Raw genomic sequence first — 23,243 nt, 5'->3', positions numbered from 1 at the left:
ATGCTGTCAGGTGTCCATGTTGGCATTTAAACATTTTTTGTAGGTTTACACTGTTATAGAATAGGAACATGTAATAAGTAAACATATAAGTAATTAAGATACCTTGTTCAACTAACATTGTGTATAATAGTTATATTGTAATAATATATATAATATATATTTAATGCAAAGAGTAATCTTTGTATTTTAAATAAAATTTTTTTTAAATAGGAACAGATTTGTTCCTGTGAATTGAGTTGATAGGACATTTTTACTGTGGCCATCGAGAAAAAAAATTGTTCCCCGATGAATTAAAATGGTATATACAGGAACATTAAAATCCAATTAATTGACTTTCTGTTAAAAAGGATAATATATAAACTTTAGTAAAGCTGGAGGCTACTTCTTGTCATTTTGACCTGGATTTTGAGGTTCCTGATGTATTTGTGATGAAACAAATACATAACACAGACTCTACCAAGTTTTATGTGGTTCTGAACATAAGATGTTAGAGATTAAAAAAATAAAGCGTATCTGGAGTTTTGTAGTATTTAAGCTTTAATTTAATATCAGAATTGGAGGCGTACAAGATACCTTAAAGCAATGCATGCAGATCATTTCAATGAAGAAGACATAAATTACCACTTGAAATTGTTAGCAACCTCTTGTGTTTTGCATGCTATTTATTTTATGACTAGTCACAGAGGAATAAACCTGGTCCATAAAATCAATTGTAGGAAAAGGGTAAGGTTTTGGGTGGTGGCAAGCTAATCAGAAAGCTTTTCTTTTAGATAATCTACAGCAAGGATTGAATGTATTGTTTTGTGTTGAAACATGCTTGTACTGAAAGCTCTGGCAAAGTCTAGGAGCTCTTTCTTAACATGCATAACAAGATAAAGCTTCATCAGTGTGTTTAATCTTTAGCTATCCCATAGTGGTTAAGATCTTCTGCCTATCTCTGCTTAAATGACAGGATTTTTGTCTGAAAAGGTAAAGATATACATTTGGACAAGCGTCACTTGTAGAGTTTTTTTTTTTTTTTAAATCTGTGCAGAAAAAAGCTTAACAAAAATGAGATGCCAGCTCCCTAATTTTTTTGTATAAGAATTATACAAAGTGCTCTTGTGCTCTCTGTTTTCTGTCAATGCAAAGTAGTGTTGGCTGTTGCTGTTTTGAAAGGGAGTATGATAACACATCTCTCCCCCCCTCTTCTCCTCTCTCCCTCCCTCTCCTGCCTCTCCCCCCTCTTCCCCTTTATTTTTTCAAACCATATTTGTAAATATTATCTGGATTCTTATTTGTAGCACTTAACCCCAGCTTGTGCAAATACCTGTTTTTTTTGCTTGGGTTTATGTACTGCAAGTTGTCCACCACTGACTTATTTTGTGTACAATTTAAAAGGTAAACCAGTAAAATTCTTTGGGAAAGTGACTTCTATATATGAGGTTGTGCAAAAATACATATAGTCCATACCAAAGACAGAGCAACACCTAAAAAGTAATGCTCATTGAAAATAAATCCTCAATGACCACCACATACTTGCAGTGTGTGATGTGTTTGGAAGAGCTGTTGGCAGGGAAACAGGATAAGGGAGTGAGAAGTGGGAAACACATGAGTAGGCTTCCTGACTGTAAGAAGATAATAGGCAATATCATCTTGGGTTTCTTTTAGAGACACAAAGCACTGTAACAGCAGAAGAGATTTGGTAGGAATGAACATTCACGTTTAGCCAAAAGAGCATATGAAAGAGAGAATGTGGAATAAGTTTCCCTCATATTACTTGCATGTATGCATAACCTGTATTTCTGTAGATTTTCTGATTCTATTTACTAAATACCAAGTTGGAGAGAAATTTAGGACTGCCATATCATAGTTGTGCCATTCTTTCACAGTATCCTCTTTCAATAAAGAAAAAGTCTATAGTTTGATACATGCCTGCAGTGCTGCAGCATTCCAAAAAGGTGCTTGGTTGATGAGTGAAAATGACATTCCCTTGCTGCATCTGCATGAGTACGATGCCTACTGAAGGTCCTTACTAAGAGCTATTATGACAGTTTTTTAAAAAGGTGGGAGAGTGAGGGCTGAACAATATTGTATTAATTTTTACATGTACATTTGATGTGTTTAATTGAAGTCTTACAGAGGTAAAGGCCCATTTTTTCAGAAACCCAGTGTATGCTATGTGATTTTGACATTATACATGAGTAGACCTATTAACTTTGGAGGTGTGTCTGGTGTTTAAGCAAGTGGGATTTGAGTCTAAATCAATATTCTTTCCTTTAGAGGCTCATGTTTTTATATATTTTACTTTAAATTATGTACTGAATTGGGATTTAGTTTTTGAGATTAAAGGGTAGGGGGGAACTGTGTCTTCTGAGAGCAAGCACTGAGAAGAAACTACACCATGTCTTTGGCTTTACTTTTTCTCTTCTGGAGGAAAATAAGCAGTGGGGTTTGCTATTGTTATTTTCAAGGTAGGGACAACTTTTGCTCAAAACATTCTGCCACTGTTCTTTGCTGCAGTGTAGGCTAAAAGCAGAACAATGTGTTTCTTAACCAAACTCTCTCTGGCTGCTCACTCACAAGGCTCCTGGCCAATACACACTCTGCTATTCCGTGCCGTGTTACTCCTGACTAGTTCTGGGCACATGGTCCATTGCTGCGCCTAAGAGGTGACTACAGAACCTGTACTCCCCTCTAGAACAACACAGCAGCAGATTGCAGTAGAACCCAAGATTTGTTACAGCTCCTAGAAACTTACTTAGCAGTTCATCCAGCCCATTCTTAGACTGACGCAGGAGAAGGAGCACCGTGGATGTTACTCTGTTTTTACACTATGCCAAAACACTTGAATCATTGCTTTGGCATGTTTGTGTAAATCAAGCCTGAAAGAACATTTGAATATTTTTCTTTTTTTCCTGGAGATAGAATTTACTGCTTCATTTACAGGATCGCTAAACTTTTTCAGAGCAACTGCTCTTCATGGTAAAAAGACATAGTCATTGGAAAATATAAATAAAGCAAACCACACTGACCTACATGCGGACAATCATTGTAATAAACTAGAGAGGACTCATATGATCCATGCTTAGCTAGATTTTCCAGCATAAAGATGTTTGAAAAGAGAACACATCTGTTTTCTATTATATCTAATACTGCTAGTAGAAAGATTTCAAACTCTTAGAACACAAATCTTTATGCAGTTAAAAAACAAACAAAAAAACCCCAGTGACTTCAGTTGTCCCTGTGAAGTTAAGAAAAAAAAATGTTAACAGGAAGTTACAGTCATGTCTGAATGAAGTGATTTTCATTCTATTTGAAAGAGAGTCGGGATTATGTTTCCCCATGTTCTTTGCATAGTTAGTAACCTAGCAACACAGAGGAAAAACAGATTGGGCACACCCTTTTCTCAAGCAGAAAAATGTAGCCACAGATGAACAGTGCAGCAAATTAATTGATCATGTTTAAGTATTTTCCATAGTTAAATAACTTCTGGATTGTTTGAATCCTCCTACAGCTGTACCCTTTTGTGTTTTTCCATGTCAGTGTGGCAGTGCATTGTTGCAGGTTTTCCTTGATTACATTGTATGCAAGATCCATTCTAATTAAGATGTGGTTTGGGTATTTTCTTGTACAAAATAGTATCCATGCATTGTTTCTTTTTTAAAGTTTGTTCTTGCAAAGAGTATTATCAAATAACTAAAGAAGATAAAAATAGTTTATTTGCTCTTAATAAAACTTTTAAAATACAGCACCAATAACAGAAGGTGAGTGTTGAGTCTTGTAGCATAGAATCTGCAATGGAACATACACATTGAGAAAGAAAGGTTGAGTGCAGCAATTATAACTGGAGTGTGGGATCAAGTTTGCTGATGAGAATAATCAGTAGAAACCCCTGCCACAATAAACCCCTGCCAAAATAAACCCTTAAAAATAAGTGAAAATAATTTAAATGCTTGACTCTCAGGTGTTTAAAATCACTGGACTTCCAGTAGAAGTAGCAAGTAAGCAGCTGGAGGATGTGCTATGCTAAGAAGTTAGTATAAATTGCTGCATTTAAACATAGGAGGAGTAATAAAATGGTTGGTACTGTGAGTTAGCATTTCCTGATCCGGGCATGGGTGTGAAGTTTCATTTCACTTGGTTATTAGGGCAGTTAACAGGAAGTGCTAACCACAGCAGTAACGGATTAATTAGCTTTGGCACAAATGTAATACTGTGTTTAATAGTTGGTCATCAGTAGTCCATTGATTTCATAGTGATAAACTAAGTATTTCCCTTTGATTACTGGGGGGAAAGTTATCATAGGCCTAGTACTGGTAAGGTATATCTGAAGTGGTTTAAAATCTGCTTGTAAGTGTGGACTTTGCATTTATCTTTGGTGTCTTATTCAGTGGTAGACCAGAATGTTTAAGCTGCTTGTAGCAGTACAGGGTTTTTGCTTTATTTCTGCAAATCTGGAAAAGTTTGAGAAACCTGTCTGACTGGGCACTATACATATACAAGTTTTAGGGATGGCAAAAAATATTTAGACAGTTAAAGAAGCAATGCTTATTTGCTGTCTGCTGTAAAAACAGCTGATGAACAAAAGCTCAAATGATGTATTGAGTTATTTTGAAAACAGAAACTATCCCACATGATGGTATCAAGATACCAGTGTGGTCTGGAATTAAATGGGGAAATGTCTGCATAGGCAAGAGGAAGAAAGCTGAAATAGCTTCAGCAAAGGGCAGTGTCCTTTGAGGATGAATAGGTGGCAGAAGGTATTTCAGCTGTGCTGGAAGGAAAGGACTCCTTGTCACCTTGAAAGTCATGACTTCAGAGGGAGATTACATGCAATCCTGCCTGAAGGTAAAACCTCTGCAGAGCTCAGAGGAGCACAGCAACTTCACAGTAGTCATGCAGAGAACTGAGGGTCTAGTTACATATCAGAAGTGAGTACAGTAGTAGACCTTGCAGCAAAGCATTAAACAGCAGTGTACTGTTAATGGGCGTGTTGTCAAAACAACAGCTGCTGCTAACTGACTTAGATGACTCGATCTTACCTGACAGCCCAAAGATTAGAGACCTGAGAGAAGCATCTTGGGAAAAAGGCTTTCTCCAAGACCTGTATAAGTGATGAAGATGAGACGTAGTGATGACCTTGAGGCATTCATTGTTACTTTTGAAAATATTACTTTGGCCATTGAGTATCTGTATGATCAAAACCAGGCTGAACATGGTCCTGGACTAGATGATCTTGAGTGGTCTCTTCCAACCTCATCAGGTCAGTGGTTCTAATGGAGGGGTGAAACATCCCAAATCCAGTGAACAGGACCACTTTGGGGAAGGCAAAAGACTAACTTCCTAAAGTTTAGAATTTGGCTAACACTTAAAAGTAGGCCAAGATAGCGTATAGCCTGAATATTAGATTTTTTACTCTTGCTAGAGTGGAAAAAGACTGGAGGCTATTGTTAGCCAACCTGTTAAAGGAAGAGGAAGCAAAGGACTTCAGAGGCAACTGGTAGCAAGCAGTAGTATATGTAATTGACTCCCTCTTAAGTCTTCTGAAGGTGATCAGAATTTTTAAAATTATTACAATATATTCAAATGTGTATACATTTATCATTTGCACAGAACAGATGAGGATGTAGAAATGGAAATTTACACTGGAAAATTTCAAAAGCATTGCTGTTGAACAGCTGGTCTTGAGTTAATGTCACCAGATAGAAGAGTGTGACTGCTGAAACAGTCATCCAGATTGATTTGAGACTGGGTGACTTCTGAAGTTCTGTTTGGAGTTAATGTAAGTCGCTCCAGCTCATATCAAATCAAAATATCAAGTTACAACATTTTTCTATGAATGTACATAGGAAAAGATTTTCTTTGCCTTTCCCTAGGCAAAGCTGGTTTGGGGTAGTCTTGATGGGTTTTTCCTTTCTACTGATACCTCAAACTATGTATGTTTCTCTCTCTTATTCTCAAATGGGAAGGCATAGTCATGGTTGAAGGATTTGGGGAAAATAAGAATATTTGGAATTAAAATTTTTTATTGATTAATTTTGCATTGAATGAAAAAGCAGTCAGAACTTGGTTTCTTTCAGTATCCAGCTGTGTAAATGAAATTCAAGAATTTATTCCTTCCAGCTGTAGAAATAGTTTCCCATTTGCTTATGCTATACTTGCTTTCAAAGATATTAACATGTCAGAGCACTATGTAATAAACAGAAAACTGCATTAAACTACCCAGTATTTTTCTCTCCTAGCTGCTATGGGATTTGCAGTCATTATGGAATGACCTTTTTCTGCTTTTATTTGACTGTTGAATAGTATCAGTGTCTGTCTGCATGACACCTGGTTTTCTGCACAGAAAAGTTAATTCAGATATATAGAGAAATGTTCTCTTCAGTGTGTAATGTCAGACTTACTTGACTTCTATATAAGACCAATTTTTGGAATGTTGAAGTCACAGGGGAAAAAATAAAGCCTCTTTCTGTTTCAGAGAGACTGTCTGTTGTTGTTTTCTGAGCTAGGCAGACATTACTGTTTAGTGTCCATATTTGCTACATAAGATAGTAGACAGTGTCTGATAATACTACAGCTGGAGGGATAAAGAAGACCACTGCATGTGTATCTGATGTTCCAAATCTAGGTTTGTCTTGTGGGTTGAATGCAATTTTGATTGCATAACAGGATAAATTGCTTCTTAAGCTCCCTGAAGTTGAGAAATACATGCAGTCAGTGTTTCAGCTAACGTCCAGCTCGGTGCAATAATTTGTAAAAAGTGAAAATGTGCCTAAGGTTAATCTATTGCTCACTGAAATAACTGGGTATATTTCCATAGTTTTTTAAATGACACTGGATCAAGACTACAATTCTGGTGTCTATTCCATAAAGGGAGGAGAGGCAGGTGTTAGAAATGGCATCAGAGTTTCAGTTACAGTCATCTTAAAGGTTTGAACAGCTTCATGCATTTCCTCTGCAGCATGGCATGATCTTAAACTGCTTTTCACATCTATTCATCCCCTCCGTGTGACAAATATGAGGCATATCTGGGATACTACTGTGCTCTGGCAGTTTGAGGGGCAGAAGTGAAAGGTTTGAGTAGTGAGTCAAAACTATCAAAAAGACAGCTGAGATTGGAGAAGTGAGATGAACTGGGAAAGTGGAGTTGACAGCACCACAGTAATTCTAACATGTAATTCAGACAGCAAGTGTAGTTATTTTTTGTGCACAGCTCAACAAAAGTTGTAATGTGTAATACCTGGAATGTATATTTGCAGTTTTATACTTATCAATTCTAATGTACTTTGCAAAAAGTAAATTATGTTCTAATGACATAGCATGTGAGAGTAGCTATAATAATGCTCTTGCTCCATGTCAAAAAATGCCCTTGCATCCTTAACTTCTCCGTGAAAAAGCACTGTAATCTATTCAGAGGGACCTCAGTTAAGTTCTCCACATGCATATCTTTTTCCTACTTTAGCAGCAAAGCTGGTATTTTGTTTGTAAAACATGTTCTTTGTAATATTTACAGGGTGAATTTATCTTGGGGTTTTTTCGTTGGCAAAAATCTAAGTTATTCCAATAATCTACTTCAGTATATGAGTAAACTGTTATTGCATGCTATGGGAATGAAATACAGTGCCAGGTATCATGAGACCCATGCCACACTGTTAGAAACTCTGCCTCAAAAAATGTTTCTCAGGTTAAAAGTGCATTCAGTTTCAACTTTTTTGAAGAGGGTGGGGGCGACAAATGCAGGCCCAAAGTAAAAGTAAATAGCTCAGGAGAGTCTACCGCATAATGTCAGATCTCTTGGACAGCTTCCTATGGTATGCCTCTCTAGAGCCATATGGAAACATTCTGAGAATTAAGAGACAAGGAGATGGACCTATTCCAAAATATAGAGTATGGGCAAGAAGATGAATTTTGTGAAGCCTCTAGTAGGCATATTGATTGCCTTTGGTCTGTTTCATTGTTTTCATTACAGAGATGTGTGTATGTCTTTTTGTGTCTCTTTCTGTGTAGTACAACAGCTGTCATACCTAGCTTTAAACTGTACTTCTCATCTGAGAGTTTGCAAAGATATATAGGGAAAGAAAGTATTACATCGTCTAGTTTACCACTGAGAATTCAGTGGCTGAAACAAGTGATGGCTGTTGCAAGTTATGCTGAAGATTATTTTCAAAAAACCCATAAGATTTATTTAAATTTAGGTTTTTAACCTCTTTTAGGTTAAAGCTGAGTCTTCCGTAAAGAACACAAACACATTTAAGTACAGTGAAACAGAAAATACAAATTAGCAGTACATAATCATTAGATAACATTTGCAGTGATCTTTTGTTGTGTCTTGAGTTTTCAAGCGATGGCTGGACTTGTCGACTAACAGATACTAGCAAAAGACAAAAGGGAACCTCTGTTAGATATATACTTGCATTCTAATAATGATTCTTACTTCATTTCAGATTAATTGGCAGTGCATCCATAGCACTTAAGGATCTTGTAGGTAACCAGAGCAGATCTTTACCCTTCAAACTCATACCTCTGCTAAATGAAAGGGGACAGGAAACTGGAGTGAGTGGCTTACATTTCCTTATTTTACTGTATTCTTGATCAAAATGTTCCAGCTAACAGTGAAATAAAAATCTTTTCAAGTTATTTTTAATTTATAAATTAAATGCTTGGAATTTTGTAGCAAAAGCTCCAGACAGGATAAATTTATAACAAAATATAATTATGTATATACCATCTGAGTTTGTTTAATTTCCTTTAAGTTAGATAAATTGTTTTCTGTGTACGTATTTGTATATATATCTTATAAATATTATGAGTATGCATGGAAATCAGCCTGATGTTGAAAAAGAGCATTTTCCTAAGTACGAGATGGAGTTCCCATACGCATTTTTTTGCTGTATTCTTTCTAATATCTATCACCTGTGTCATAGCACTGATTCTAGAAAGCACATAATCATGTACATGTTCACTGCCAGCTCAGTTCAGAAAGTTACACAAGCACTTGCTTAATTTAGTTGCACATTTAAATTTAACAGAGATATTAAGTGCTTATTAACGTAGTTATTAAGTAGTTTTTAGAACTGGGACCTTACTGTGTTTGTGCAGTCTAGCTGTTAAGGCATTTCGTATTGTATTCTAGTACACATAATAGTAAGAGGCTTTAAGGGTAGTTTCAGTATCTCATCAGCTGAGTTTAATATCATGCGTATTTGGTCACAGGGTTGGGTCTTTTTTGCTGACTCCCCATGTTACTGTGGCAACTAGGAATAATAATGGTTTGTTCAATAATCCAAAACTGCCGTCAAGTACAAAAAAGACAATTCTATAATTAGAATGGAAACTGACAGTGTTTTTCTTCCAGGATGGAGGTATGAACAAACAATTAGAAAAGCCAGATAGGAAGTTTTACTAAGGGTCCAGACTTGTTATGTTGTTGATCAGATAGTGTTATTTCTTACTGCCTTTGTTTTTCCATCTACAAATTCAGGGTATCACCTAGTTTGCTATAAATATTGCGGAACTAAATAAATTAACATTTGTAGACCATCTTATATACTTGTATTGTGACAAATTTTTCTAAATAGAAACACAGTGATTCCATTTCTTAGATACTACTTTAGAGCCCATTCCATTAGCTGCAAATTGTGTAATCGTTGTTCAGGTACATTGTTGAACAACTTACTGCTTTAAATCAATTGCTGTGAATGCTGTGTGCTACATAAAAAAAAAAAAAAATGTGCATTTCTCTGTAGGCAACAATTGATTTGGTAGTAGGATATGAGCCACCAGCTGGACCTGCAAATCCAGGTGATCCAGGAGGGTCTAATACACAAGAAGGTATTTCAATCTTTTCTCAGAACTTTATTGTTAAAAGATCATGGAGATATTTAAGATAAGGCAAGAAAGTGATTCAGCAGCATTGTTCATCAGGAAAAAATGTAACCAGAAGTGAGCATGTCAGGACTGCCAGATAGTGATTTTAAAGAAATTAAGGATGATTCAGAGCTACAGCTAGGAAGAAAATTGGTGTTTCCTGACATACAATGTTTTTTAGCATCATTTTCTCCAGTGGAATCAGGTTACAAAAGAATAATGTTGCTTAAAAGCTTATCAAAATGGCTTTTGTTTAGGAAAGAAAAGTTTCGTGAATACTCAAAGAAAGGGCAGCTGTTATCTGTTGTAATTCTAGGGCTAGCCAAAAAAGCAGAGAAGTCACATTTTTGGAAAAATATATTCTATTACTTTCAATGTCAGAGAGCTTTGTGAAAATATTTTCTTAAATCATTAAACTTTTTTTTTTTTTCATGTAAAGTAAGTTTTGAAAGACACTTGTATCTTATATTGAGCTTGATATTTGACTAGCCTATGAAATTTTGTGATCAGTAGGGAATATTCTTTGGTCTGTACATATAATATTAACCAGGCTTTTGCTGAGAGTGTTTTTGATATCCTCTGGTTTTCCATACTCTTAAGGAACTCTGAGGTAATGACCGGTTTTTGCAGTTTACAGGCAAATAATTACCCTAATATCCAGGCTGTGTTTGTGCAGAAAGAAATAAACGTAATAAATGTTATGTGCTGGAGGAGAAATAAATGAATTTGACCATTTTCTGCTGAAAGATAATAAGAAGGAAAAAATTGAAAGGAGGAGTCTCCTGAGGAGAAATTTTGATTTGGCTGACCACTGAGAGGTCTTCTTGGGGAGTGGAAGGATAGGTAATACAAACAAAAGATGTGTGTTAAATTACTACACTTTAAAATCATTTTATTGAAATGTGGAATTGAAGGCTAAAAATGCAAATTGACTTATATGAGATTATTTTGATAGCTTTTTAAAAATGTACTTAAACTATAAGTTAATACAGGTAAAATGAAATATGGTAGGTTTTTAGCTAGTATCCAGCAACTGCATGAAAGTTATTTCAGTGCAAATTATCAAACACACCTTATTTAATTATTGTAAACACCTGTTTCCCATGAAATGAAATCACCTCCCCAGCTGAGATTGCTACAGCTCAGTTTCAGAAATTAAAAATTAAGTGCTAAATCAGGGTGTGTAATTCAGGGTGTATACTCAATGAGTTGTGTGGATCCATCCAGGCATATGGATTTTGAGAGATGTTAGGGAGGTGGGGAAATACATGGTATGTCAATCTCTGTGTTTTTATATGTCTCTTATAAGGATCACCAAAGCCATCATTATGCAAAGTGATCATCACCCTGTGCTGTCAAATTAGTTCATAAAGTTAACAGACATTATGTTAATGCTAACCATCAGAGATGCAGCTTGTTCTTCCTGTAGATTTTACCATAGTCACTGTCCTTCAGTTAAAAGAAGCTGGAAACACAAGGAGTGACACACTTTTGTGGTCTAGATATTTACGGATCTTGTTTTGCAATACTGGAATCTCACTGTATGATCCAGTATTGCAGTGTCATGTGGTTGCAGAACAGTCTTCCACAGAGGTATTGTGATTTTAGAACTGTCAAAGAGGTTTACTAAGAAACTTTAACTTACTCCATGGTTAAATGCTGTGGAGGAGGTTTCAGAGGTTGTTTTTTTTGATGGCAGACCCTAAATGTCTTCATGTTTTCAAGATTCTGAAGTAAAAACAATGCTATGCTATAGCCTAGTCTTGCTGTGGGGAAACAGCTCCAGCTGGGATAAAATTAACCACTTCTGGTGTATTGTGAACTGTTCTAGTGACGATTACAGCTGAACTGTATTTTGCTAAAATTTCAATTGGTCAGTTCAGAAAAATGTATGGGAATTGTACTGGATACTCTGCATTCTGAAGAGGGACAGACTTCTTAGTTTGGTTAGGGTATAAAGTTGTTCTTAAGCAGGCTAAAATTACTAGCTTTCAAAAGGAGTTGGAAGCCTGTGGTTAGCAAAACAACCTGTTGAAATAAGATAATAATACAATTGTAGTGGAACTCTTGGATATCAGACTCTTACTTCTGTAACTTTAACATCAAGATGTACTACTTGTTTATTGATCATACTGTTTTTTTTCCTGTGTGAGATGGAGAAGATGATGGAGGTTATGAGGATGGCTTGGATGGTCCACTTGATGGTATCACACCAACAGTTCCAAGTGGCACGAAGGAAGACCAGCTAGCTAAACGCATCACCAAAGGAAAGAAAACACGGAGAATCCTTTCTAACAAACCACAAGACTTCCAGGTAATAGATTTATTAAATGTTGTGTGTTCCTTTTTTCTGTCTGGCATGACATTGCTCCTTTCACAGAGCCTGAGCATAATTTAATGTCACATTGTACAAATCTAATGCACTATAGAGACAATTAGCCTCTTCATTTGAAAGCCTGTATTTCAAAAGTATTGTTCAAATTTGCCTGTTGCAGACATGTCCAATTTTGTACAGTTCTGACTGAAATCTAGATGAACCTTATTTATTGTATAATTATATAGATTTCAAAATACAATAGCAGCTTTAAAAGTAGTAAAAGCAAATAAAAAAAAAAAATACTGAAATAATTATCCACAACTTGTCTTGTAAAATTCAAGTAAAATTATACTTTCTATCATAATTAAGTTTGAAAATTCTGTCCAGTCCATATCTGCCAGTTCCTATGGGTATTGGCTAACTTTTTTGGTGGTATAGTAAGAAATTGTTGTAACCAGGATGGTAGATAATATAGGGAATTAATTAATACAAATATTTGAATTTTTTTTTTTTAGATTCGCGTTAGAGTCATTGAAGGTCGTCAGTTGCCTGGAAATAACATAAAACCAGTAGTCAAAGTTCACGTTTGTGGTCAGACACACCGAACAAGAATCAAAAGAGGAAACAACCCATATTTTGATGAAGTGGGTGGTGTAAGAACACTGTGGCTGAAATATTGATGCTATCAAATGTAGAAAAATAGTTATTACAGCTTTCATTATGATCAATGAATAAGAATTTGCTAATATTTAAGGGTAATTATGGCTAATATGCATTTTCCAGTTCCCAATCCCTTTCTTTATGTATTCACATCACTAAACACATCTCTATCAATGGCAGTCTTAGCAGATAAAGCTATCTAGAACAAAGTCAAACTTCAGCTGAAACATATAGATCATGTTCTTTGATACAGTTAGCCATGTGACATAATAATGACTTTGAATCATGTGTGCAGGTTATAAAAATCACAGAAAAAATAACTGGGAATCATTGTAGACCTCTGTAGTGTGTGCAGATGAGCTTTCAGTGCAATGCTTTGGGTCAATAAGATTGCCATGCACAGAATCTGGAAATGTCATTGCCCTGCTACCCATGATTTGTAAAATCACAACTAGATTTCTTTGTCCAGACAGGGATCTGTACATCAAACATGCTGGAACACAGGAGAGAATTCAAAGCCATATAAGGGACACAAGAATGATCCCCTGTCTGGAAGACAAATGTTGCAAAACTTAAGCTTAATAGAATGCTGAGGGATAACTCTCATTATCTGAACATGTGTGGAAATTTCAGACTTTGGAACTAGGAAGCAAGCATGTTGAACACATGCAGACAAAACCAAGGAAGCTATAAAACTTTGAGACTTGAACTAAGCTGTAGGTAGCAGTCAAGATTTACAAAGCAGTGGTAAAAAACAGGGAAGGGAGAAAGCCAGTTGCACCTTGTATTGAATCAATTCCTAGGCAGTCTCAGTGTCCATGCTAGGCTAAAAATGGAATAGGAGGGATCATGTTTATGTACCCTTCCCTTTTGTTGGGTAAAGTACTGAGTGGAGTATAGCTGGACTCAAAGACCACACTTAGTGAGGCATATACTATTAATAAATAAGTAAATAAATAGTATATTTATCTTTGTACTGTCAAACTATCAGATTTATCCCTGTGGCCTTGAATTTCAAAGATACAAATCATTGCAATCACTGTCACCACTAGCCCTAAACAAGACCTTTTTAACAGCTACAACAGATGGCTACACCAGGATAGAATGTCCTGGAAAATGAACAACCTTTATAATTCCCAAAGTTGTTCCCCTGAGGAAAATGTGAAGTACAGATCAAGGAGCCAGCTCAGTGTTGAAAGTTTGCAGCACAGCTGTGCCTACTGCATTCATTCAAATGGAAGTTGTGACTGTCTGTTTCCTATTTTGTGCGAATTTTATTTACAAAATTTAGTTTTTTATTCTGTGCTAAATTATCATATAACGTGTCCAGCAAAGAGGCAGGGTGATAGTACCATAGCAGACATGCTTCCCAAGCCTTTTAAAATAATGTTTTTGCATTTTCTGTTCAGAATTATGTGTTTGTCATTTTGATACAGGTTTTTTGTTTGTTTTTACCTTAACAGATATTTTTCTACAATGTCCACATGACTCCTTTAGAGTTGTTTGATGAAACAGTTAGCATTCGGGTAAGAAAAAATAGTGCATGTTCAAAAGGCTGCTAGGTGCATATAACATTGTCTGGCCATTTCACTATGATCTTGAGGAACATTCCTGTTTCATGCTTGTCTGTCTTTTTAGGTGTACGATTCTTATTCTCTACGAGCAGACTGTCTAATGGGAGAATTTAAGGTGGGTATGAAACAACTTCCATACCTTGACAAAATTAAATAAAATGAGAGAAATTTTTAAAGTACTTGTTTTAAACGTTTAAATTTATACTACTTTAGCATGGGGCCACAGAATTACCTGATGATGTATTGCTTCTCATGCTGGAGACCATTTGCTCAAAGCACTAGTGAACAGTTTTCTTATTTGAGTAGAAGATTGTTGTTAAAGAAAATTGTATGGTTTATATACCGAGTTCTCTAGCTTGCATCCAAGACAAAAAATATTTACCAAAGATAAATTTTTTCCTCCAAAGATATCAGAGGGATTATTTGGTATGAGGTAGGGTTTGAAGAGATGATTTTATTAGATAGGTAGTAGGCAGAATAGTGTTATGTATGGTGGCATAAAGATACACATTCTCAAGTGATGTGGAAAGGTGTTCCTTTGGTCAGAAGTTTAAGTAAAAGATGGTGGAAAGGTCTCTTAAACTAATTTCTGTAGTTCTGATGATATTAGTGCAATTGTCTATATTTGTATTTGTTATGGTCAGTATTGGGAAGTAGACATCTGCCTGTTGCAGGTATTCCTAAAGCAGTACAAAGAATTCACATAACAATTTTGGTGGCTACAGGGGTTCCCTATTATATTATTTCCAATGTCAGTGTTGGTTGTATTTTCTGTTTTCTTATTTTGTACTGCCTAAATTCAGTAGGTCTCCAGACCAGCTTTTCACAAAAATACGCAAGTGTGGAAAAGTATGCTTTTCTAAATGAAGTGGTTTCTGCCACAAAGCTGGTTCCTGTTGCTTCTCACTGTTCATTATCAGTGTAGTTTCTAGTGACTCAGACAGTGGTGTATTGCTCTGTGGAGGACTGATCATTCACAAAGCAGGTGACAGCATGTCATTCAGCTACAAGGGTAATTCTCTCACCCTTTCAGACTTTACCTGCAAGGAAAACTAGCCCAAATTGCCATGAGCAAGTATACTTACCTTCTTGAACATGTTTGAAATCTGATACAATGACTACCCTCATGGTATATGTGCAATTTTGTCCAGATTTGACACAGTGGGGAGAAAAATGGCCCATCATCGTCATAAAAGAAAAATGAAATTACTAATTAAAAAACAAGCTTTATTTCTGGAACTGACGGATGAGATGTTGAACAGGAAATAGAAACAAAAGAGTTCTGAAAAACCTGTCTGAACATAAAATAATGGAGCAGCATAGGGAATTCAAGAAGCAGTAGGCTAGCCAAATCTTCTCTCCATGATAAATGAAAAAGCTGGGGATCTGAGGAAAGAAGAAAGTAACTACTAACTGTTAGTTCTAATACGTATTTTCTTGCATTTTCTTCTTGACTGTTGTATCCATTCAAAATCCCTTGTTTTTCAATGTAAGGCATTTTCTCTTTCTTGTCCCAAGGATATGCTATGTAAACTTTCTTTTGTTGATGACAGGAGAACAGTGTAGTAGTATTCATGAAAAACCTGAGGGAAGTTGCCCTAGCATTCTTCTGTTTTGATATTTCTTCAGAGTTAATGCCTTTGATCTTTATTTCAGATTGACATTGGCTATGTTTATGATGAGCCTGGTAAGTAACAGTTACTTCAGAGCTTCTTTACTAGCTTGAAACTTGAAGTTGAACCATTTAATTACATTTCTAAAGTAAAATAATAAAGTTAATTGAAAGTTATTTGAAATTTCTGCTTTAATTATTAACTTAAAAGCATCCAAAAATACATAACTCCTTTCAGTGGTTTCAGAACAAAGTAGAAGCACCTAAAATTTGGATAGTAGTTTTGGTATCAGAGATCTAAAATGTGAAGAACAATGCAAAAATATTTTATAATGATGTCCCTGAATTAGAGTGCCACAACATTTTAACACCACTAGATTTCTTATTTTGAATGGCACTATTGAGACCTGTCTATGACAGAATAATTTTTTTAAATAATTAAATTTAGAATAAAGCATGCTTTTGGAACAGTTGACTTTGATTTTATGATTTCTGCCATTTTGTAATGGATATTACTGGCGACTGGTTGTGGTGTTTGTTTTATGTTAGGCCATGCAGTCATGAGAAAATGGCTTTTGCTGAGCGATCCTGAAGATACAAGTTCAGGAGCTAAAGGCTATATGAAAGTCAGCATGTTTGTCCTGGGAACTGGAGACGAGCCACCAGTAAGATTCATTTAAATGTTTTTCTTTCCCTCTCCACCCCATGGATATTCATCCCCCTTACATTTTTTGAAGGAGGCAGCAGTATGTTCTGGTAAACTATATAAGAGTTGTTGTATGTAGTTTCTAATTGCAATAAGATGCCTTATCCCACTGTATTCATCTTGAGATGAGTACGAAAATTGCAAGAAATTGGCATTGTATAAGTGCCAAAATCATTATTATCATCGTCTAATGATCATGATTTTAAAAGTGTGACTGTAACAGGCTCCAGCAATTGAGTATTTTAGACATAAAAATATAAGTAAAATAGTTTAGGAAGAACTAATTTTTGTGGCTTGATAATTCGATAAAATCTCATTCTGTAAAATGAAACTGACAACAATCTTCTATCAGAAGAGTATTGTGGGCACCAGTTTAATCACCTTAATTCTGTACATTACTCTAACTTTCTTATATACTAGATACTATGTACCACTGTATCTCCCAACAGGTTGAAAAAAGAGAAAGAGATAATGAAAGTGATGATGTGGAGAGCAATCTGTTATTACCTGCTGGAATTGCACTTCGATGGGTCACTTTCCTTCTCAAAATTTACAGAGCTGAGGACATTCCACAAAGTATGTAGCTTCTTACTACCTGTCCATCGGTGTATTTGATTACCATTAGAAATATTTGTGTTAACTGTTCAGAAACATTCCTTGAACATAAAACATCTTGAGTGTTTTACATTGTTATTTGAGCCAATAATTCTGTGATGGCTTAAGTAGCCCATTTCAAGTCTTTTGGTAATGCTTAGTTAGTCTACTTAATTCTTGTAATGGATAATTTAATGTGTTACCTATTAGATTAGCCATGTTCATCTGTTGCTGAGTGACCACACTGCTTCTAGTAGCGGGAAAGGGTAGTTGACCTGAAGGTAAACTGGATGTTCTGTGCATGTCTAGCTCAAGTATACAGTGCATGTGTAAGCTTCCTGTTGGATCTCAATCCCTGCCCACTTTCAAGACCTTGTCAGACAGCTGGTTCCCTGCAGACCTCTTTTCCAAGGCCATTTAGATCCTGATAGATAACCTTAAATAAACAGCCTTGGACCACAGGGGAAATTGTAAGCACTTTGACCTTCATTTGTTTAGTGAGATTTTATTTCTGTCAACCCTATTTGCTGAGACAAAGGCTCCTTCTCTCATTATATGCCATATGTGTTTTCTGATAGAATATAGGTTGCTTTTTATCCCTTCTTAGCATAATTTCTCACCTATATGTGTGACAACAAATGACAGTGTCTACAGGTACATGCGTAATGTTTTTCAAATACAACTGTGCCTCTAAATTTAGGAGCACATCAACACTCCTTATGATGTTTCAAAAATTTATATTCTTGAACTTGCTTCTAAGCTTAAATTCTCCATTTTTACCAGCAACACTATTCAGAATTTTGATGATCAGATTAGACTTTACCTTATCTAGATCTGTGAGCTGGTTGATTTTGGTGGGATTTCTATGGGCATTTTATTATTACAGCTGAATAAATAATAATTAAAAAGCATAAATCTTAATTTCTTCTTTGACACCTCTCCAGTGGATGATGCTTTTTCACAGACTGTCAAGGAAATATTTGGAGGAGAAGCAGACAAGAAAAACCTCGTAGATCCATTTGTAGAAGTTTCTTTTGCTGGGAAAAAGGTAATTTAGTAAATATCTGAATCTTTGCATTCTAATCATGGCCCTGCGAACAGATTTCATATGCCTATATAAATTTTTAAGTTTGCCAAAATTATGGAAATAAAAAAGCATTAGCCTTGAAGTTCACATTGTAAAATGAGGACAAGGGCAAACTACAAGGTACAGTAGAATGGGTGTAAAGCTGATGACTAATAAAAGGAATGTATGACTCAATGCTAGGAACTGATGCATGCCAGATTGCTTGCCTACCAGTTGTTCCTGATGGCTTTTTGTAACTGATGGTACGGATCTTTCTGGACAGGTTAACAGCATTCATACATTTTATTACTAATGTGTTCCTTAGAATACCAAATTTGTGCTGAAGCACAATTGCACAACCTATATCCATTGCTAGCCAATCTTTTTTCTTTTTTTAAGAAGAAAAATGTCAGTCCTGTATTATGTTATATAGTCAGATTGCCATGACCAGTAATGTAGAATATATTAAGTAGACATGACTAGCAAATGATATAGGCTCTCCCATAGAATATATTCTTCATCTACTCCAAAATCTGCTGGCATCATGTCATTCCTTTGTCTCATTTGTCTGCTATGATAAAAGAGATCAGTACTAGTGTGAAAGCTTGTTAAATTGTAGCTAAGGGAAATAACAAGCTTTTTTCCTGTAGGGTAACTCCAGTCCCAGGTTTAAACACTGTTTCAAAGTTTTCTTTTCTCTCCAATAGTTATTAATGTTGCATGTGCAGATTAGTTTAGCAGTATTTACCAATTGAAAACTAATGGCTCATTGCAGCATAAACCACTCAGGATTCATCATAAACTACTATCCCTTATCTTACCAAACATAATGTTATTTATCCTAAATCATAGCTAGTATATGCTTTTTTGTCTGTTTTATCTTTGATGTGCTGTATAGTTGATTTCATTTTTTGCAGGTTTGCACAAATATAATTGAGAAAAATGCTAATCCAGAGTGGAATCAAATTATTTATCTTCAAATCAAGGTCAGATTTTTTTTTTGTTTCTGTAGAAAGCAGCCATCCTTTTGGAACTCAGGACATTAACATTACAGAGTTAAAATAAGTAATGGGTTATTGTAATCACTTTTTTTTTTCAGTTTCCCTCAATGTGTGAGAAAATAAAACTTGCGGTTGTTGACTGGTGAGTTATGACTTTTAATCGAAGTACTAGACAAGGTAAATTATATTAAGTGAAGACAAGTCTGGTTCTATAGATGTCAGGTATTTTTACAGTCTATGAGAGTATTTAGTAAGTATCTTCCTTTATGGTTTCTTTACAAGAGACCTGAATAGTATAACATGGGAGTATTATTAATTTTCTGCAGTGAACACTGAGCACTGTTGCTATTCAGATGATAGTGTAAAAATCAAGTGGAAGTGACTTCTTCATGATACAGCCCACTTTTGTAACTAGCCATTACCATCTGTGTTAGTAATAGTAAAATATTCCAGGTGATACAAAATGTGTGTACCCCATCTTGGAGTGCATTTAGTCATCAGTAGCTGGTTTCTGTGTAGGATGACCAGCGTTATATTTAAGTAAAATCTTTTTTTTTTTTTGTTTGTAGGGATCGTCTTACAAAAAATGATGTAGTAGGAACAACATATTTAAGTCTCTCAAAAATAGCTTCTTCTGGAGGAGAAGTTGAAGGTAATTGAGCAGTACGTAACTATCTTCTCTTCTGTTATGAGGAATAGCAAAGTTCAGTGTTCTAAGAATGTGTATTTTCCTATAGTTCCTCACTTCTGTGGCAACAAGATTATCTGTTTCTGGAGTTTTCAAAACAATACTCCTAGAAAACTTACTGTGGGACTTTTCAAAGTAACGTATTAAAGTTTTAATGTTTAAACCACATCATCATGGAAATAGCAGTAACTCATTCAAAATTCAGTGTTCTGATATATATGTAATATTAATTAATTAACTTTGTGGATACTTTCCCAAACTACGTGATACCACAATCTATCATGCATAAAATAGGTGAATTTACTAAGATACTTAGAATTTTAAAACAATCTGGAGTCACTGCTTCAGAATCACTACTTCATTGGGCAATAGTAGACAAAACTTCTTTACCACCTTGTAATCTGGTCTGTTCTTTCTCTGGGAAGAGAACCTAAAAGCTGGGGAATGTTCCTGAGTAGTTACCCTACAGCAACTATCTAGAACCACCTGCTCCTTTCCTGTATACTACTAGGCTGCTTTCAGATGCTGGGGGAACTTGGATCAGTCTCTGCTCTGATCAGTAGCCTACTGGAAATGGGCACTGCATCTCATTGCATGAGTGCTCCAAATTACTACTTAGTAACCCTCATTTTAGTAGCTTCAATGAATGAAGATTTTAATTGCAATGCTATGATCACAGACTATTAACTTATGTGCTTCAATCAATATAGGTGACTGAATATATGATTTCATAAAAACTGAAAGATGAAACTGATTAACTGCAAGAAAACAAATTTTATTTAGGCAGAACATGATGTTCCTAACACGTTGTTTCCATGGGAAAATACCTTTGTAATAAAACTCTACTTTACAATATTGTAAGAAACATTTTTTCTACCAAGATTTTGGGAAATATTAAAAAAAAATCCTGTTACATTTATGTTCTAATGTATTATTGTGATTACTGATTATTTCTTGTGATTTATATCTATAATCTCCTCATCTTTTTATAGCAAGTTCTTTCATACAATTGAGCCAGCTCCATGGCAAAGATTCTGTGTTAATTTGCCAGAAAAAAACATTTTCTCTTCTTAATGAACATAGTATGGCATATTAGTTGTCCATTCAGAATGGTAAAGTTCATGGTTAAACAGGCATTTATCTGATGATCTACGCTAGGTTGAAGGACACTGGCTCAAAACCATTTCCACTATTGCCGCGATAAGAATCTACATTACTGTTTATTCTGTTGTGTTTATGAAATCTATATGATATGTACTTGTCTGAGACAGACCAGTTTGTCTTTAAATTGGTAGCTATATCAGGAGCTTAAAAGCAAAATGAGTGGCTCCAATCCTGTAGTGCCTTGAGCCAAATATTTATCTTACTGGATGTAACTGTTTTTTCAGTCACATAACTTCAAGCTTATAACCCAGTCCTCTTAGAAGTACTGCTGTTGAAGTAAGACTTTGTGCAAACATTCTTTTCATGTATCACACACACAACCAGAGGCAAAAGAAAGGGTTACAGGAAAAGGCATTGGGAAATCAAAGACAAAAGGGCTGGGCTGTTGGGGAACATTCAGCTCTGGAGTAATCAGCTGTACTACCTACATAAGTGTGTAACTTGAAGTGCTGCTGAGTCACAGCTCATTTATACTTCAAACCCAGGCACACAGTAACTGAGAAAATCTTACCTGGACTCTCTCTCTACTGAGATACTGACATTGGAATAGCCATTTCCATGTAAAATCACGTATTATCTTCCCTTGAGGTCAATGTCATGCCTGAATGCTGTTCTGGCTTCTAAAGGATTGGGAAACTGAACTAGTTAATGGTCTTCAGTAAATGAAGATATCCTAATGGACCCTGAAATGTAGTGGTTTTCTTAAATGTTCTTAAGATTTAAAAATAATTTTTAAAATAAATTTTTATTTTGTGGGGAAGAGAACTATGCAAAGCTGAAACAGAAGCATCAAAACAATATATTTTGTCAGCTACGTTTCGTTTTTTTTCTTTGGAATTTGTACAGGAAGAGTAATAGCTTCATGTTTTAATCAGGAAGCAAAATTATAGCCCACATGAACTTCCTTTTTTCTCAGGCCTTCAACTTTATTTTAAAAGCAGATTGCTTGGTGATATCTTTGTTTTTAAAATGTTATTGTCATTTGTCTTGTAACTTCTTCTCTTTTCATAATATAGAATTTTCATCTTCGAGAACAGGGGCTTCATCATATGAAGGTTTATATCTTCATCTGTTACTGATTTTGCTTTCCATTGCCCAAACTGGGAAGTATTGCCTAAGAAAACCCATCATCTTAAAAAATATTTTTAATAGTAACTTGTCTAAAAAACTTCATTATGATTAAAGAGTAATAAACATAGCTAGCTGCATAAAACAGTTTTGGCACTGGAACTGGTTTGAAAATATTTGTTTGGCTGGTGTTTCAAGCTGTGTTTTAGAGTTGAGCATGCAGTTGCTTCAATTATAAAGTGCTTAGTCTAACAATGGCTTGCAATTTTCAATTTAGCTATGAGATTGCAACTATATTTGCAGCTTCAGAGCACTGCAGAAGTAAATAACTGCTTAAAATAATTAATGGCTGTTTTCCTTATGCTTAACTATATAAATAAAGTCTGAAAAATGAAATGGGATTCTGTTAAAAGTTGGAGAGACAGCTTTTTACATAACTGTCTAGGTCGACATCCAGTTTTGAAAGACTTTAGGGTATGTGTATACATATATAGTGAGAAATAAATACAATTGGAGTGTAGTTGAAAGGAAATAAACATTCATCTGCACAAATACTTAATTTACTATTTTTCTTTATTAATATAGTAATATTAAGTTAAAGGCTGAAATAATTTTTCGGAATCACTTTCTGTAATACGTGATCGTCAGCCTTCTAAATATAAACAATTTAATTTTAAATTTAAACATAAAAAAGGTATTCTTTTTACTACAAGTTTGGGAAGGGGTTTTTTGTTTGTTTCATTTTGTTTTTAAATTTATATTCTGTTTAGTTTATTAGCATCAGTAAGTAGTGAATATATTAATTCAGTAAAGGTCTATACCTTAAATCTAGCCATGCTGAGATCTGGTGTGAGCAGTTCAGTGTTAGAATCTTTAAAAAACTGGACCCTATTCCAACAAGTCTGAATTATTTTTCATTCAAATTTTCATCTATTTCTGATTCA

The 23,243-nt window shown here is 35.2% G+C and overlaps 1 protein-coding gene across 1 annotated transcript in view; it reads left to right on the top strand.

The window, feature by feature from the left end:
- The window catches only part of MYOF (myoferlin), a 72,796-nt gene that overhangs the window by 10,468 nt on the left and 39,085 nt on the right, over positions 1-23,243 (top strand). Inside the window, exons 5-18 of the mRNA XM_033001342.2 lie at positions 8,427-8,535; positions 9,729-9,813; positions 12,003-12,163; positions 12,682-12,810; positions 14,290-14,352; positions 14,465-14,515; positions 16,057-16,087; positions 16,562-16,677; positions 17,168-17,294; positions 18,257-18,360; positions 19,296-19,364; positions 19,478-19,521; positions 19,949-20,031; positions 22,248-22,286. Coding sequence (XP_032857233.2) covers positions 8,427-8,535; positions 9,729-9,813; positions 12,003-12,163; positions 12,682-12,810; positions 14,290-14,352; positions 14,465-14,515; positions 16,057-16,087; positions 16,562-16,677; positions 17,168-17,294; positions 18,257-18,360; positions 19,296-19,364; positions 19,478-19,521; positions 19,949-20,031; positions 22,248-22,286 — 1,211 coding nt within the window. The remainder of the gene's footprint in view (positions 1-8,426; positions 8,536-9,728; positions 9,814-12,002; positions 12,164-12,681; positions 12,811-14,289; positions 14,353-14,464; positions 14,516-16,056; positions 16,088-16,561; positions 16,678-17,167; positions 17,295-18,256; positions 18,361-19,295; positions 19,365-19,477; positions 19,522-19,948; positions 20,032-22,247; positions 22,287-23,243) is intronic.

Source organism: Tyto alba, unplaced genomic scaffold, assembly GCF_018691265.1.
Source record: "Tyto alba isolate M040663 unplaced genomic scaffold, T.alba_DEE_v4.0 Super-Scaffold_1, whole genome shotgun sequence".
In the NCBI taxonomy this organism is placed as follows: Eukaryota; Metazoa; Chordata; class Aves; order Strigiformes; family Tytonidae; genus Tyto; species Tyto alba.
The sequence above is the reverse complement of the archived record's forward strand: the minus strand, read 5'-3'. Positions and strand labels throughout refer to the sequence as shown.